Raw genomic sequence first — 13,500 nt, 5'->3', positions numbered from 1 at the left:
ATGTAGGCCAGAGGTTGCAGAAGAGACAGTTTACAGATGTGTGTTGATTGGCCCATAGACTAGTTCTTAAAAATTGGAATTTGTTGCCAACATTTGAAAACCAAGAGACTCATAAAAATCTGGATTTCTAATTTCTGAAAAAAAGAGAGAACTGGCCATATGGAGCATGCATTCTCTCAGGGTTGCAGTATGCCAGGGCTGAGTGACAGCTGTCCCTTTTGAGTATAGGAAGCTGTGTAAACAAGACTATATTTCAGCTTAAGGTACAGCTGAAAATAAGGCTTGGACACTTATGCCAACTTTTTTCTTGTTGGAAGGGCTGAAAAAATGAACTGATGATTTGATTGGCATCAGTTTATTGCTCTAGAGGTTGCAAATTGTTGCAACAGAGATTCCTACCAAAAGTAAGAGTAAGACTGGAATGAACTTTGATTTGCTTTTTTAAAATTGGAATTGGAGTAAAGTATTAACTTATTATTTTGCAAATGAACTTCAAATCAAACTAAAGACTTTTCAAAAAATTTCCCATTAAAGCAGTTTGAACCAGGACCAAAGTATATCACTCCAAAGAGTTTGAACTGGAGCTAAAGCAAATCAAAATACTCTGTGACCTGACTAAGCTTGAACTAAATTGTTCCTTTATTTACTTCCAGTCCCAGAAGTAAAATATTATTTTCAGTGCTTGTGGTGAAGAATGTACCAGAAATGACCATAAGTACAAGCATATTACCGATTTCCAAACTTTGTCTTGCTAACCTCCTAAAGGATATTTAGCTTCCAACATCAGTTGTATTATCTTGATTCCACTACTTCTTAACAGAAAACACACAAAGAAAAATCAATGATTTGTGCGTAATATTTGTGGTAGTATCTGTGATGATAATCTGGAAACCTTTGTATGTCCTTTTTGCCAGGGACTCTCTCACGTTTTATTATTTTTTTCCAGTTCATCTAATTTTTTTTTTCTAGCAAAAGTTGAATCCCAGCTCCTGGAGTGGTTATCTTTTGTAGCCTCTCATGGCTCATTGTGCTTTCTTACTCTCTACCTCTTCTGTGCTGCTGCTGATAGATGCCTTTACAAGCCTCCTCAAGGTGGGGTTCAAGGAGAGAGTGAAGTTAAGCAGCTTGTGAGGTTCATTTAGGTTAGAATTTCTCAAGGTGAGGGCCAGGGTCCAGCGGATCAGAATCCCTTGAGGTAGCTTGTGCAAGTGCAATGTAGAGTCCCTGTCTTCACCTCACATGACCTAACTCAGAGTCTTTGGGAGGAAGAACCTGGAAATTTTCATCTTTTTGATTTTGTTTTGAAGTTTTAATTTTGAGATAATTGTAGATTCACATGCAGTTGTAAGAAATGATACAGAGAGATCTTTTAGGTCCTGTAACCCAACAATGGTAACTTTTTTATAAATTTGCAGTTAATATTTTATTTTAAAAAATTTACATTATAGTTTCAAAACTTTTTATTGAAGTGTGGTATACATAGAGAAAAGCATACAGATTCATGGTAAGGGGACAGCTCCTTGAATTTTTCACAGTGAAGCAGCACCCAGATCAGGAAACAGAACATTTGCAACCCTCTAGAAGGCCCCTTCTGCCCCTTCCAGTCACTCCAGGGTAAAGCCTGTTCTGAAATGGAATCATGCAGTATGTATTCTTTTGTGTCTGCCTTTTTTTGTTTAAATTACATTTAAAATTAATTATTTTAAATAATTGAAATAATTTTGTTTAATTGAGGTGAAATTCATAGAACACACAATTAGTCATTTTAAAGTAAACATTTAAGTGGAATTTAAATATTCATAATATGGTGCTATCACCACCTCTGTCTTGTTTCAAAATATTTTTCTCTCCCTGAAGGGAACCCTGTACCTATTAAGCAGTTGCTCTGTATTCCGTCCTCCCCCAATCCCTGGCAACCATCAATCTGCTTTCTGTTTCCCTGGATTTACCTATTGGTATTTCATGTAAATGGAACCATACAACATGTGACTTTTTTGTGTCCCACTTCTTTCACTTAGCATTATGTCTTCAAGGTTCATCCACACTGTAGCATGTATCAGTTCTTCATTTCTTTTTGTGGCATGTTATTCAACATTATTCGTGTATATGTTTCAATTTGTTTATTCATCTACTGATGGGCATTTGGGTGTTTTCCACTCTTTTGCTATGAATAGTGTTTGCTATGAATATGAACACGTTGCTGTGAGCATTCCTGTACAAGTGTTTGTTTCAGCATCAAATTGATTGGTTATGTGCTAATTCTATGTTTAACTTGTTGCGAAATCACCAAACTATTTCTACAACATCTGAACCATCTTACATTACCAACAGCAATGTACAAGTGTTACAGTTTCTCTAGGTTCTTGCTAGCACTTATTTTTTGTTTTTGTGATTATAACCATCCTCATGGGTATGAAGTGGTACCTCATTGTGATTATGAATTATTTCTCTATGAATAATGATGTTAAATATTTTTTCATGTGCTTGCTGACCATCTGTATATATCGTCTTCAGAGAAATGTCTATTGACATCTATTCAAGTCCTTTGCTCATTTTTAAATTGAGTTTTTTTTGGTTATTGTCATTGAAAGTTATAGGAGTTCTTCATATATTGTGAATACTATACTACTTTTGCATTTCTTTGTAAGTCTGAAATTACATCAAAAGAAAGAAAAAGGAAAAGTAAATTGTAACTACCCCTGTGGTTTTCTTGTCTCCCCCTTAAAGAAGCCCTCTTACTGTGCCCAGTACTTCCCATCTCCTGTTTCACTTTTCTCCATCATATTTACTGCTATCTAATATGCCATCTAACTTATTTAATTTCTTATTGTCTGTCTTCTTTACCTAGAATTGAGGCTCCATGTGGGCAAGGATATTTTTCTGTTTTGTTCACTGCTGTATCTACAGGGGTTAGGTCAAGGATTAGTAAACCATGGCCTGAAAGCCAAATCTGGACTGTTGCCTGTTTTTGAATGACCTGCAAACTAAGAATGATTTTTCCTTTTCAAAATGGTTGGAAAAAAGTCAAAAGAAGAATAATATTTCATAACACTGGAAAACTATATGAAATTCAAATTTCAGTGTTTGTAAATAAAGTTTTATTGGAACACAGCCATGCTTATTCTTTTGGGTGTTTTCTCTGGCTCTTTTCATGCTACAAAGGCAGAGTTGAGTAGCTGTAGAATTGTCTGTGTGGCCTGCAAAGCCAGAACTGTATAACATATGTGGCTCTTTACAGAAAAGATTTGCCTGGCATATAGATGTCCAATAAATATTTGTTGAATGAATGAATCTTAACCTACACCACCACAGAGGAATCTAAATTGGCAATCTTTCAACAGCCCAGTTCTTAAAAATTTGAGCTTCATCGACTGCTTAATAAAAAAAATCCCCAAATGAGTTTCTGGTAATACATTTTCACTGGCTTCCATTCATCCTATAAATAGTGAGAATTGTTGATGAAATACCAGGGAATTTGTAATTCTTAGGATAACGTCAGGTAGGATAGGTTTATTGTACAAGTCTTTACCGGTGTTAGTTTGAAGACTATAACAATATGGGGTATACATCGTGTTTTTATTACTCTATTTAAAAAAGATTCAAGAAATAGTTTGTTTCAAAAGATATTTGGTTTTTCCCTCTTTCTCATCAGTTTCAGATTAATACAGCTACCTGCTTATTAATCAAGGCAGTAATTAAAATAATTTTCATATCTTAGCATACTTAATTTTGAATAGGAAAGTGTATTGTTACATAATTTCATTCCTCTGTTGAATTTGCCCTTGAATAGCAGTGTATGAGTACTAACATATTAGCAATTTCCTGCAAATGTCTAACTTCTCCTTAAAGGAAGATTGGAAATTGGACAAACATAAATCATTTTATATAAAAATGATTTTATAATGTGACAGTCTAGTTTTTGTACAACATTTGAAAATTAAATTGTGTGCATCTGTAAGAGCTGTTAATAGAGGTCTCATAATAGATCCCCAGAGGTACAGTATACCCCATAGCCTTGCAAACAGTTCTTATTTTATTTTATGCTTTCAGCAGAGGACATTAAATGGGTAATACAGGTTGTGGTTTATAGTGAAAGAGTAATGCTTTGCAGATCTTTACCTTGGCTTGGTGTTTCCAAATTTCATTAATAAGAAAGGGTTTCCATATCATGGTGGGGGTGTAGCTCCTGACTCGCCTCTTGGCCTTCCTACCCTGTCTTTGCTGGGTTAAGCAGTCAAAAGGATCTTTCTTTTTAAAGCATTGTCTCCTTTGAAAGTTATAAATAAGCTTAAAAATATTTTGCTTTTAAAATGTTATCTTTTAGAAACTGAAAATTCTGTTGCCTGAATTTATTTAATTTCTTTTGTCTCAATTATGAAAAGACTGGATTCTTAATGCTCTATTACATTTTCCTGGCATTTCTCTGTAGAAATAACCTGCAAAAATCAATAAGCATTCACTTGCTTCAGGGATCATCCTTCACATTGAGCAGTTATTCTGTTTATATCTATTTGTGATTAACTCCCGTTCATTCTTCAAATATTTATTGAGTACCTACTGTGTGCTAAGCATTACTTTAGACACTGGGATACAACACCTCAAAATACAAATTATTGTACTTAAGGAGCTTACATTCTGTGGGGAGAATTAGACAATCATATATAATGTCAAGTAACAAAAAGTACCATAAAGAAGAATAAGATAGTAAGAGAAAAAAAAGGTTGGGGAAGTGCTGTCAGTGAGGGGAGGACCGACTCGCCCATTAGATGGCTCTTGAGCAGAGACTTGAAGGAAATGGGGGAGAAATCCAGGCAAGGATGTTGGAGAAGGGAGTTTTGGATTTGAAAGAAAAGTACCCCATTGTCCCTTCTTACTCTGTTTTCTTCTTTCTAATACTTATGACCATGGGGCATCAGCTATTTATACATACATACAAGCATGTGTGTGTTTCTATATACACACATGCAGTCTTTTATTTGTTGACCCTTTCCCTTACTATAATCACTCACTAAGCTTAGCATTTCAAAATATAAAAGCCCTAAGGTGGGTGTGTTCCTCTTGTGCTCAGGAGTTGCAAGGAGATTGTGTGGCTGGTTCATAGTAAGGGAGAGGGAGAGGGGCCAGGTCATGTAGGGCCTGTAAACTCTGCAAATTAGGAGTTCAGATTTTATTCTAAGTATGATGGGAAACCATTGCAACTTTTTAAATAGGGGAACAACAGGATTTAAACAGATTGCTAACTTCTGATTGGACATAATGATTGCTAGTTTTACAAAATGATTCAAGTCAGAAAATCAATAACAAATGACCATTTAAACAGCTTATGTTGGGGGAGGGTAGATCTCAGTGGTAGAGTGTGTGCTTAGCATGCACAAGGTCCTGGGTTCAATCCCCAGTACCTCCATTAAAAAAAAATTAAAAGAATAAAAAGCTTATGTATATTATAAGGGGAAAGTTAATATATGGGGAGGTCAGTTTATACCAGGTGATAGGTATACTTTATTGCCGGTTTTATTGAAATATAATTTATATACAATAAAATTCACCAATTTTAAGTGTACAATTTGATGAGTTTTGACAAATGTATACAATAATGTAGAATCAATACAATCTTGAAATATAACATTTCTGTCACCTCCAGAATAAGCTCATAATGCCTGTCTGCAGTGGATCCCCTCCTCTCAGTGGCCCCTGGCAACTACTATCTGCTTTTTATCATAATTTTTTATTGTATACATATATATTTTATCGAAGTATAGTCAGTTTACAATGTTGTGTTAATTTCTAGTGTACAGCACAATGCTTTAGTCATACATGAACATACATATAATCGTTTTCATATTCTTTTTCACCATAAGTTACTACAAGATATTGATTGTAGTTTCCTGTGCTATACAGTATGAACTTGTTGTTTATCTAATGAACCTATATTGACACATTATTATTAACAAAAGTTCATACTTTATTCAGATTTCCCTAGTTTTACCTGATATTAAAACTGTTTTTTGTTCCAAAGTGTTTTCTACCTTAGATTATTATATTTTTCATCTCAAGAAGTTTGATTTTTTTTTGTAACTTCCTTTTCTTTCCTCCTTAACTTCATGTTCTTCTGCACATACTTGAACATATAGAGTGTGTTTATGAAAGCTAGTTTAACATTGTTAATTGATATTAGAATTGTTTGCTAATCCTGTCTGTGTCATTTCTGGGTCTGTTTTGTTTGGTAATTTCTTCAGGTTATGAGCCATAAGTTTTTGCTCATTTGCATGTCTGGTCATCTTTGATACTGTACTCAACATTGTGAATTTTACTTTTTGAGAGTTAGATATTGTGGTATTTTTTCAAATATTATAGGACTTTGTTCTGGGACACTGTTGTTAAAGTCATTTTGATCCTTTTGAGGCTGCTTTAAACCGCTGTTAGTGCTGGTCTGGAGTAGCCGCCTTTTTTGGGCTGACTTGACTCAATTCTGGACTTCAGCTCCTGACTTTGCCTGATATCCTCCCTCTGGCCGATGGGAACGTCTGTGTGAGCTCCAGAAATTGTTTAGCTTACTCTTTTCCAGAGGTTCTTGGGCTGTGGTAGCTTCCTCACAGTACCCTGTACTGCATATTCTAGCCTTCCCCACCTCCTTGAACACAACGTTTTCTCCTTCCCTGTGGAGGAATGTTGGCTCTTTTTTTGGGTTCCTCTTCCCTTGCTCTGGCCTAAAAAAGAATCTCTAGGGATTAAGTTGAGGCACCTGATTTGTGTCTCTTTCTCTCAGGATCACAGTCCTGTGCTGGCTATTGAATGAAGTTTGTCTGCTTCATGTATTTTTGTCTGATTTTCTAGGACAAACACGGTCCCTATTATGCTTTGATAGCCAGAAACAAAGTTTAGTAGACACACTTTTGAAGTTACAAGTGTATTTTGAAGTAGCAGAAATACTTTTAAAAATTGCTTCTAAGATATCTTTTGTTTATATCTTATATCCTTTTAAATGTATTTTTAAAATGTCAAATTAAACCATTAGGCAAGAGTTCATTTTTAGAATAACTTTATTCAGTTTTTACTTTCTAATTTTATATTATATTGAAATTAATTTTGCAGTGCTTACTAGCTGATATATCCCACTTTAAAGGTTATTGAGATGGTGTATATACTGTCTGATCTTTTATGTGTAGTTTGGGAATTATTAAATATGGATGCTTTAAATTTTTCTCACATTTCAGTTCCTTTCTCACATACTTTGAAAGATACACGTGATTAGACAAAGGAGGTTATGCAGAGCTGAAAAAGAAAACTGAGATCCCTTGAGTGTGCTGGTAATTTGTTTGTGCTTACTTGTACCATCTCTGTTTTGCGTCACGGAGACTTCTGACCTGAGTTTTTATGCTTTTTAATGTATGAAATAATCCAGGGCAAGAATTCAGTCTTCATCTGTTCCAGACCATTGTCCCTCTTTAGTTGTGATCTCTTTCCCAGGATTTAGTTGTGAACTAATTTAGCTAGAATACTCACTTGGAAGGCCTTGTTCACACTCACCACACCTAATTACGCAGTCTCTTCCCTTCATCTTACAAAATGCCTTTTCTTATTAATGGTTTTATGTATCTCCCAGTTTGGAAGTTTCAGTCCTATTCTCTCTCTTTCTTCTTCCTTTTTCCTGCTGCTGTCACTTCATATGAAGTGGTGAATGTTTCAAGCCTACATTGTAAAAAAGCCTCCAGTTTGGTCTCTCTGGTTTCAGTTCCCTCCCCTTCCTTTTCATACAGTGTATGAATGCCAGTTTATGTTTCCTTGACCAATTTACTCGTCTTGACTTTTTCTTCTACAGAAAGCTTGAATGGCTTCTCATGTTCCCAGAGAAGTACGGATTCTGATGAATGGCACGGGGGCAGTCTCCTTTTGGCTCCAGCTAACCATTTTTCCTAAACGTGTCTTCTGTGACTCCAACACTTCACGGCTGCCTACACGTGGCTCACATCATATCCACTAAGTGGAATTTTCTAGCCTCCTGACAGTCTCTGCAGGAATTTTATTTTACATCCTTCAGGAAGCCTGCTTATTGACTTTCTCATCTCATAGTGGGCCGTTCTGTTCTGCGAGCTCTAAGTACTTGTCTGTATCCCTCAGTTTCTATTTAATTGTACAACTCTTTTGTCATTTTCTACCCTGCAATCTTTTAAAATTCTGTGGACAATTAAATTTTCTAACTGTATTAGGACAAAAAGCCCTGGTCTCGAATCCTTGACCCCTTTGCTCCAGTTCATATTAGGAAAGTCTTAATGTTGTGGTCAGTTTTCCTTGGATCTGGCAGATCTGGTAGATGATTTCGAGTGTTTGATAATCTTTAGATTGATCCAAAATTATCCTGGTTTCCTACGGTAGTATTGGTCTTAGCTTAGAACAGAGTCAATTTTCTGGATTGACTGAGATTTCTTCTCAGATATCCCCTTGCAATGGATATCTAGTTGTCCCAGCACCATTTATGGAAAAGACTATCCTTTCTTTTTTGAATTGTTTTGACATCCCTGATGAATTGACTGTAAGTGTAAGGCTTATTTCTGGACAATTCTGTTGCATTGATTTACGTATTTATCCTTAGCTCTATGTCCGTATCACATGATCAATTTGTAGTTAAGTAATAAAATCTAAAAGTGTGAGCCCACCAAGTTTGTTTTTCTTTTAAAAATTGTTTTGACTATTCTTATTTCGTTGCATTTCCATATGAATTATAAGATTGGTTTGTCAATTTCTACAAAAAAAAAAGGCAGCTAGAATTTGATAAGGAATTATGTTGAATCAGATCAGTTTGGGGTGTATTACCACCTAAAAGATACTGTTTTCTGATCTATGTACATAGATGTCATCCTTTCATTTATTTATGTCTTTAATTTTTTTAAAACATGTTTTGTACTTTTTGCTGTACAAATCTTATACTTTTTTTGTTAAATTTATTCCTAAGTATTTTATTCTTTTTGATGTTGTTGTCAGTTGAATTGTTTTCTTAATTTCATTTTTAGATTTTTCATTGCTTATGTATAGAATTGCAATTGATTTTTGCATATTGATCTTGCATCTTGGAAACCCATTGAACTTGTTTATCAGTTCTAATAGTGAAATTTTTAGGATTTTTTTTTGTATACAAAATCATGTCATCTTCATATAGAGATAATTTTACTTCTTCCTTTCTAATCTCGATGCTGTTTGCTTTTCTTGCCTAATTGTCGTGTCCAGAGTATCCACGATGATGTTGAATGGAAGCGGTGAGAGTGGACATTGCTGTGTGGTTCCTGATTCTAGGGGAGAGGGTCTTTCACCATTCCCATCAATGTTGTTTCTGGACTTTTGTGGATGCCTGTTATCATGTTAAGGAAGTTTCCTTCTATTTCTAACGTGTTGAATATTTTTTATCATGAAACATTATTGGATTTTGTCAAGTTCTTTTTCTTTGTTAATATGATTGCGGTGTTTTTGTTGTTTCGTTCTTTATTTTATTAACATGGTGTATTGCAATGAGTTTCAGATATTAAGGCAAACTTGCTTTTCTGGAATCCCTCTTGTTCATGGTGTATAACCCTTTTATATTTTGCTGCATTTGGCTTCCTTGAAAATTTTGGCATCAGTAGTCATGAGGTATATTGGTCTGTAGTCTTCCTTCCTTATGATGTCCTTGTCTTGCTTTGGAAGCTGGGTTGTATTGGTATCATACAATGAGTTGGGCAGTGTTCTCTACACTTCCTTTCCCTTTCTAGTTTTTGAAGAGTTTATGAAGCACTGGTATTAATTCTTCTTTAAGACTAATGGTATTTTAATTTTTGTTTTTTATCTTTTAGGATTCTCCTTTTACAAATGCAGGAATGGGATCTAACCTAAATCTCCTGGGTGAAATTGAGTGTGATGCCAGCATAATGGATGGAAAGTCCTTGAATTTTGGAGCTGTTGGAGCACTAAGTGGTATGTGGACATCATAGCACATTAGCTCTGTTCTTTAAAAAAAAAAAACAAAAAAAACTGGATGTTACCATTTCATCCTTCCTGAAGACTTAGCCCAGTTGTTTTCACCATTCTTGCTTGGAATAGTGTGCAAAACAAACATTTTTTTCTTTTACTGAATTTAAAATGAAATCTTAGCTACAGTTTTAAAGAAAACAGTGAAACAGCTTATGTTCAAGTCTTTGGTTAGAGTTTAATCATTTTCCTCTATACTCTCAAGAAATTGCATTTAAAATGGGAATTAGCATATTCTATTAATTTTGCCATTATTTGAAATACACGAGTATGTTTTTATTGTTAAAAAGCTCAAATGATATAAATAAAATTTATCTTTGATTTTCCAAATCTTTCCCTCCAAAATTCTCCTTGGGAGGTTTAACCAGTAAAACAAAGTGCATTTATCCATATTTATATGTAGTAGAAACATAGTTTTGCACATATCATTAAAAAAAATGTCCATATTATTATGAAACTTTCTCTTTTTCTTTAAACAGGATGCTTTGGAATCTTTTTCCACATCAGTACATATAAGATATATCTAATATTTTGCAGTTCACTTGTTAAAGCAAAATATATATGAAGGGCACAAATTTCAAGTATAAAGCTTCATGAATTTCTAGATGTATATAACCATGTAAAGCACCATCTAAATCAAGACATAAAATATTTCCATGTCAAAATATAGAATATTTCCAAACTCCCAGGGTTTTTTTTTAAGCCTCTTCCTAGTTCATATCTCTTGTTCTCTGCTCCTGCCCTTCCCCGCCTCATTTTCCTCTAATTCTGACTTCAGGTACCATAGACTAATTCGCCTGTTCCTCAGATTCGAATGAATGGAACCGTATGCTTCTGTGTCTGGTTTCTTTTTCTTAATGCTGGGCCTGTGAGATTGATTTATAACTTGTGCCGCAGTAGTTTTTTCTTTCGTGTTAGTAGCATTTTACTGCATGGATATATAATAGGAAATATAATAACTTCTCTGTTCTCCTTTTAGTGGATATTTGAATAATTTCTAGTTTTTGATTGTTGTGAATAAAACTCCAGTGAACATTTTCATATGTGTCTTTTGGTAGACATATGCACTTACTTCCCTTGGGTATAAACTAGGATTTGGAATGGTAAGTTGAAGTACATATGTGTTTCACTTTAGTGGTTACTGTCAGACGGTTTTCAAAAGTAGTGCTACAATCTGTACTCCCACCAGCAATGTCTGAGGCATTTCAGGTCTTCTACATCCTTGCCAGTGTTTGGGATTTTTATTCTTTTTAAAATTTAGCCCTTTTTGATATGTGTGTAGTGGTATTATTGTTTTAATTTGAGTTTCCCTGGTGACTAATGATATTGAGAATCTTTTCATATGCTTATTGTCTATTTAGGTTTCCTTGTACAGTGTGTGTTCAAGTCTTTTGCATACTTTTTATTGGATTATATTTTTTATTGATTGCTGGAATACTTTATATGTTTTTGATTTAGCTCCTTTGGTCAGATACATGTATTATGAATATCTCCTCCCAGTCTGTTGTCACTCTCTTAATCCTGTCTTTTGATGAACAGAAGTTTTGAATTCTAATGAAGTTTAAGTTATCAACCTTTTATGTTATGGTTAATTTTTTTTTTTTTTGTATTTTGTTTGAGAAATCTTTGCTTATCTAAAGCTTTTAAAATAGCCCATACTATTCTTTTTTAGTAGTTCTGTTGTTTTTCACTCTGCACATTTAGCTTTCTTACCAAGTTCAGATTAATTTTAGTGTATGTGAGCTAGCAACTGAAATTAACTTTTTCCCTCTTACGGATATCCAAATGGCTCATTGTCATTGTTAATAAAAAGGGCAGTCCTTTCCTCACAGAATTGTGTGGGCAGATTAGGTGACTATATGTGTAATGGTTTATTTCTATACCTTTTATTCCATTGATCTGTCTATTGCCAGTGCCACATTGTTTTGATTACTATAGTTTTATATTGTATCTGGATAATCTGGTAGTATAAAAGTTCTAACTTTTTTTTCCCCTTATGATTTCCCTTTATGATTTATTGGCTATTCTGTTTATAATATTTTCATAAAATTTTTAGAATCGATTTGTCAGTGTCCATAGTAAAACCCTGCTGAGATTTTGATTGGTATTATATTAAATGAATAGAACCACATATGGACAACGGACATTGTGACAATATTAATTCTTCCTGTTCATGAACATGGAACATGTACTTTTATATAAATATTACTATTTTTTTCTCAGCATTGTTTATGGTTTGTAGTATATCTTTTATTAGATTTATTCTAGATACTTAGTTTTTGATGCCATTGTAAATATATATTTTAAAATATTCAATATCTGATTATTTTTTATACATAGAAATACAGTTGAGTTTTATATATTGCCCTTGTATTTAGTGGTGTGATAATGTCACTTATTAATGCAAGCATTTAGAAAAATAGATTCTCCTGTAATTTCTGTGTCCACAGTCAGATTATTTTTGAGTCATGGAAGTTTTGCTTTTTTCCTTTCTAATATTTAAAATTTCCTATGTTTCTTTAAAAGTTGTTGTTCCTGATCTTAGCGGGAGAGCATTAGATGTTTCACTGTACTGTGTGCTACTCGGTGTAGGAATTTCATAAATGCTCTTTACCAGATTGAGGATGTTTCCTTCTAGTTTTAGTTTGCTGGTAGTTTTTATTATGAATAGGTGTTGAATATCATTAAGTGCTTTTCTGCATCTTTGAGTTATGACTTTCTCCTTTATTTCATTAGATAATGATGAAATTTATGGTTGACTTTTGAATGTTAAGCCAACTTTTTATTTCTGGCATAAAGTTTTTTTGATTATATATTTTTTTGTCTTTTTATATTCCACTGGATTTGATTTGCTGATGTTTAAGATTTTGACATCTATGTTCAGATAACAGATAGGCTTTAATTTTACTTTTTTACAATATTCTTTTTAGGTCTTGCAATCATTTTATGGCTGGCCTCATAAAATGAGTTGGTATTTTTTTTTTCTTCCTCTATTCTTTGGAAGAGTTTGTGTACGGTTGGAATGATGTCTTTTTAATTGTTTAGAAGAATTCATTAGTTATTTTGAATTAGTGGAGTTTTCTTTGTGGGAAGTCTTAAATAAATAGGATTCAATTTCCTTAACCAGTTTTAAGAATATCTGTATTTTTTCTTATGTGTGTTTTCCATAGAATTTGTCTTTTTCATATGAGTTGTCAAATTTATTTGCACAGAGACTTTATTGACTTCCAGTTTAATGTCATTGATTAGAGAACATACTCTGAATAATTCCAACCCCTTGAAACTTTTTGAGGCTTGCTTTATGGCTCAGCTTATGGTATATTTTGATGAATGTTCCATGTGAACTTCAAAAGAGAAAGTGTTCTGCAATTGTTGGATGTATATTCCATATATGTCAGTTAGGTTAGTTTACTTATTATTTGTTACAATCTTCTCTGTCTTTTCTGATTTTTGTGATAGGTAAGAAAGGACATTTCAATTAGTTTTTATTTCTTTTATTATGAG

At 33.8% G+C, this 13,500-nt stretch overlaps 1 protein-coding gene across 9 annotated transcripts in view; it reads left to right on the top strand.

Annotated features, from left to right (window-relative positions):
* Window positions 1–13,500, top strand: part of TASP1 (taspase 1) — a 258,318-nt gene that overhangs the window by 26,872 nt on the left and 217,946 nt on the right. For all 9 annotated transcript variants that reach the window (XR_010376678.1, XR_010376679.1, XM_064475888.1 and 6 more), the window contains one exon: window positions 9,822–9,942. Coding sequence is in view for 7 of the 9 variants with exons in the window: in XM_064475888.1 (XP_064331958.1) it covers window positions 9,822–9,942 (121 nt within the window). In the remaining 2 variants the exon portion in view is untranslated. The remainder of the gene's footprint in view (window positions 1–9,821; window positions 9,943–13,500) is intronic.

The sequence above is a fragment of the Camelus dromedarius genome, chromosome 18 (genome assembly GCF_036321535.1).
Source record: "Camelus dromedarius isolate mCamDro1 chromosome 18, mCamDro1.pat, whole genome shotgun sequence".
Taxonomy (NCBI): domain Eukaryota; kingdom Metazoa; phylum Chordata; class Mammalia; order Artiodactyla; family Camelidae; genus Camelus; species Camelus dromedarius.
This window is presented reverse-complemented; position numbering and strand designations above follow the sequence as displayed.